The 4,990-nt window shown below is 42.9% G+C and overlaps 1 protein-coding gene across 3 annotated transcripts in view; it reads left to right on the forward strand.

Annotated features, from left to right (window-relative positions):
* The window catches only part of CUL2 (cullin 2), a 138,794-nt gene that overhangs the window by 63,806 nt on the left and 69,998 nt on the right, over window positions 1-4,990 (forward strand). For all 3 annotated transcript variants that reach the window (XR_002095795.1, XM_019508194.1, XM_019508196.1), the window contains one exon: window positions 626-708. Coding sequence is in view for 2 of the 3 variants with exons in the window: in XM_019508194.1 (XP_019363739.1) it covers window positions 626-708 (83 nt within the window). In the remaining variant the exon portion in view is untranslated. The remainder of the gene's footprint in view (window positions 1-625; window positions 709-4,990) is intronic.

Below are 4,990 nucleotides of genomic sequence, written 5' to 3' on the forward strand. Positions count from 1 at the left end.
GTAAGTCTGTGCAGGGTGGGGCAGGCTGCAGCTGGGGCTGCACGGGGCTCTTTTTGGCAGGGACTGGGCTCAGAGTGGGTACCAGTGGTGGTGGGAGGATGCTGAATCCACCTCAAATTTCACCACCGCTCTGCTCCCAGTGCTGCTGTTGCTAGCTGTCCTGTGCAGTCCCGGCTCTTCCCAGCGCATGGGGGGAGGCGGGGCATTGAGCCAGGGCTGTGCCAGCCAACATGTTATCATTCCTGATTTATATATAAAACTTGAAAATGAAAATTTTGTTTGGAAATAGTCTTCCAAAACCCATTTTGAGGAAATGTCCATCATGCAGATTTTACAGAAACCTTTTGCCTTCTGAACCAGAAGTAAAACAAATTTCAGAATGACAAAATTCCAATTAATTGGGAATTCTGCATTTCTACCAGCTATATTGAAATTGTATAAGGTATTGTTGACATGTTAGTTCTAAGCTTTGTCAAAAGAATTTAAAATGAAAATAGATATTTGATAGTGGGGTGTGTAATTATTTGCATTTACATCCCATCTAATTCTAACACTAGTCTTTGAGTTTTTAAACTACATGTAGTGTGCCTGCTAAGTTTTTATTGTGGTATTTTTTTCCTAACAGCTAGCACTTGATATGTGGAGGAAATTAATGATTGAGCCGCTACAGGCCATCCTCATTCGAATGCTCCTCCGAGAAATCAAAAAGTGAGTGCTTGATTGTTTTCCATTTAGTTACCCAGCTTCCTACCCTGGGGCAGGCTTTGGCAGTTGTTTGACTAGAGTGGCCTGGGAATTTACTGGGCTTCAACTAAACTGTTTCTTATTTGAGTGGAAGGTAATTCTGAACGTGTTGATATTACTTCATTACTTATTTAAATGCTGCAGCTATTTAAAATAGAGACTTTTCTATTGGACTTCACTAGTGCAGAAGCAGATCCTGAAATGGAAAAAAAAATTATTCGCTTCAATCCAGGGGAAGTCGTGCCTGGAATCTTAACCAAGAGACCTGTTTTGTTCCCATTTTTTTTTTGCTGTACCTGAACTGTCCAACTTTGGCGTGGGCAGGAGCCACACATGGTACCTATGTATGGCTGTGTGCTGTAGTGGTGACACGACTGGGATCTCCCTCACTGCGTGGGCTGGGCCCACTTTACAAAGCCCCTGCTGCATGGCTTGTATTTGCAGCATATGCCCCCCCTTGCTGGGCAGGCTGAAGACCAGGTGCTCTCTTCCCTGCTCCTGGCTTCCCAGTGTGTGCACAGCAGCTGTCCCCCCTCCCCCCCATGCAGATTGTGCCAAGGCCACATAGACCCCCTGGGCCCTTCCCCACCACACAGCAGTGAAGAGAAAGCTGCTATGGCCTTCAGGCTTCACGTTACTGCTTGCAGGCTACTAGTCAGACAGCCCTGGCCCACAGACGACGTACTGGCCCCTCACAGGCTATCATTTGGACAGGCTACGCCAGACTAACCAAAGTATTTTTGTTCCCTATTTTACACATCTCTTAAATGGTGATTTTTACCCTCTCTACTTGAAGGGGATGCTTTGAAGGTTGACTTGTTGGATGTGCTCAGAAAAAGCATTTCTAATTGCAAAATAGGTATAATATTGATATTATTAACAATACATTCTTTTTCTTCACCTGGATTTTGTGAAGATGAATTCAATGTTGATATTGCATCCATTTACTGCGAAGAAGGGCCTGGGGGTTACAATGGATCATAAGTTGAATATGAGGCAACAGCATGTTCTTGTTGCAGAATTAAAAAAAAAAAAGCCACCAGTATGCTGCATTAATAGGATTGTCACTTGCAAATCATACAAAACGATTATTTCACTCGGTGTTGAACAGAGTACAGGCCTGGAGTACTGTGTCCAGTTTTGGGTCCCGCACTTCAAAGAAGATATGAACAGATAAGGAGAGGAGTCCAGTGGAGTACTGCAAAAACAATTAGTGGCCTGGGAAACATGACTTAAGAGGACAGTCTGTAAGACTTTGGCTTATTTGTCTGGAGAAGAGAAGACTAAGGGAGGATTTGATAAGTCTTCAAATACCTGAAAGGTGATTATAGGGAGGATGGAGATAGACTATAACAGTGGACTCAAAGTGCAGCAGAGGTTAGATTTGAGATTAGGAAGAACTTTCTGGCTGTGAACATGAATAAACACTGAAACAGGCTACCTAGAGGGGTTGTGAAATTTCCATCCCTGAAAATATTTAAGAGCAGGTTAGAAAGCCACTTCACTAGGATGGTTTATTCAGGATTGATCCTGCCTTGAGCTAAACTAGATGACATTGTGAGATTCCTTTCAGTCCTAATTTCCTGTGATTGAGCCCTGTGATTCTTTTGTAACATTACATTTAAAGACTGTCATGTATTTCATAATTTTTGGATCTTCTAAGAACTCACCCTCTCTGTTGCCAGCATAGATGCAAAAGACAGCACTTGTAATGGCTGTGGAAATCATCTTCCTTCACTTTGAAAATGGGCTGATTATGGGGCTCACCAATGGTTACTGAAACTAAGAAATGTCATGTCTCCAGTGGGCTTTGGATCTTAGTTTTTAAGGGAATGGTACAGAATAGTTTTTACAAAAAACTATGGAAGTGTAGGAAACTCAGAGTAGTGTCAGGACTCAGAGCAGTGTAATTTAGTGTCTAGGTCCATTTTTCTATTCCTGCTCTATCCCAGGCTCTCCAGTATGACTTGAACAAGTCACCTCACCTCTTTTCTTTTAGTTTCTCATCTGCAACATGGGGATAATGACTTTTCCTTCTAACGTGTGATCTGCACAGGATGTAATGCACTACAAAGTAGCTACCTTACCCTGATTATTACTTTTGAATATTTTACAGTACAAGAGGTGTCATCAATAAACATAATTGTGTTTGCAGAACTGACTTTGTTGTGGTATTTGTGTTATCTCCTGTAATTACTATGGGGAATGTTGGCACTGGATTTATGATCCATATATCATGTTCTAGGTAGACCCAAACCCCCAGACCAGCCACAACTTCATTTGATAATAGGTAAATTTTATTGCTACATAGTGATAGCAGATAAGAATAGTGTAGGCAAGGCAAACAAAATAACCCACCCCTATTCTATATCTACTAGTCCTAGGGTTGTCACAGAGGGAATGTATGTCTGGTCAGTATGTGAGCTTTACCCTTAGTTTCTTCTTTGAATGTCAGATGTCAGCAACCTGGAGGTTAAGGGCTGAGTCGTCCCCTTCCCCCTCAGTGAGACAGGCTCGTGGTGTGTCTTCCATCCATGGTGGCCTTGGGGTCCCCTTTCAAGGACCCTTTGCTGCTCTGAAATCTTTCCTTTTGTATTCTTTCTCTCCTCTGATGACTCTTCATTCCTGGGCATTGTTGATCGGTTTCCCTGTGGTTGGTCATACTGTCATGTCATACTGTCATGGTCATACTGTCTATGTTCTGTCCAGTCAGCGTATTCCTTTGTTTCCCAAACCCATCACATGCACACATCTTAATTTGGTTATTTACTAGTCTCTGAATTTGGTCTGTTCCCCAAAACTGGAAATCCCAGGGACTCTGCAATTGGGCATGTGACTTAATGCCACCTTATCTCATATTATGGAACAGTGTGGTACATGTCTTCAGTTTCCTAGCCTGTGTCTGCTGGCTTCAGATACAGTGGACCTTGAAGGAAACTTAATCACAAAAGGTTTTAGAAAACAGTTAACCCTTGCTGTTCCGCTGGACCATTGTTCTAATGCATATCTACTTCACCTTCAAGTTAATTCCCAAAAGCAAACATTTAAATACCATTTTGTAAACATCAATCCCTTCCTTGAAGGTCTTACACCTTCACATCATAAATGGAGCATAATCAAGGGAATTTCCTGGAATGGTTAATGAGGTGGTGGGATGGACCTCCACCAGTCATCCCATGAGCCAATCCAATTTAAACAGGCCTCCCATACTGTGGCTGGGGAATGTACAACCCAAGATGCCTATTAAACCTTATACTCAGCATTCCAGGCATCATTCCACTTAGCAGTCAGTGCCTTGTCTGGTTGTCAGGATGGCTGTTTAAACCAGAGAAACATCCTATGGTTAGAATTTTTGGGGACCAGACATGTTCCTGGCAACTTTACCCCTCTTGTACAATGGGCAGTACTTTCCTTGTTGTCCCAGACGGATGCTTGATGCCATCGTAGCACCACCAGTGCCCCTCCGTCCTGCAAGAGCCTGTAGAAATGCCAAGGGTCAGGCCCTTCCCATCTCCATCAGGATGTCACAATTCTACTACTTGTTCTAGATCTTTGCACAAATTCTGGGAATTAATGAAGCTATAGTGCATTACTATTCCTACTATAAAAAGCTTAAAATACATATCTAACACAAGCAAAGCAAAACAAGAGAAAAACCACACAAAGCAAAAAACCCCCACAAAAAACAAAAGAAAATAAACAAAAGAATGATAATAAAAACAATTGGTGAATCCATCCTTCTTGATCTTTGACATGGATAAACTCTTTGAGGTTCTGGAGGCAGTGCTTCACATGATGCTGTTGCTGTTTCTTGTAGCCACTCTGTAGATATTTCCAGCTTAATTGGTGTTCGCTGTTGCCCTTCATGTAGTCCATAGCCTATCACAAAGTTTTGCTTTAAATTTCATTATTTAGCATAGTTAATATCACAACCACTTATTACACAAACACCACCAAATAAGCATTATAGTTACTATGCATTGTGGAGTGGTGGTTCTGGGTAACCACCATCTCCCTACACAGGGACTGATGCCCGTAGGTTAAGGGTTGCTCACCTGTGGGTTGCATGCGTCTAACTCGCCTGCCACGACTTCGATGATCTGGTTCAGTTTTTTGTTGTCTGGCGCGTATCAGTCCAGAAATGAGACTCCTTGCATCCTCAGGATCCCACGTTGATGAGGGCTCCGCCACCCCTACACCCTCACCCGTTCCTCTGGGACGCGACCCCTCGTCTTGGGGTCATCGC

The sequence above is a fragment of the Gavialis gangeticus genome, unplaced genomic scaffold (assembly GCF_001723915.1).
Source record: "Gavialis gangeticus isolate Ggan-Ray unplaced genomic scaffold, GavGan_comp1, whole genome shotgun sequence".
NCBI classification, from domain to species: domain Eukaryota; kingdom Metazoa; phylum Chordata; order Crocodylia; family Gavialidae; genus Gavialis; species Gavialis gangeticus.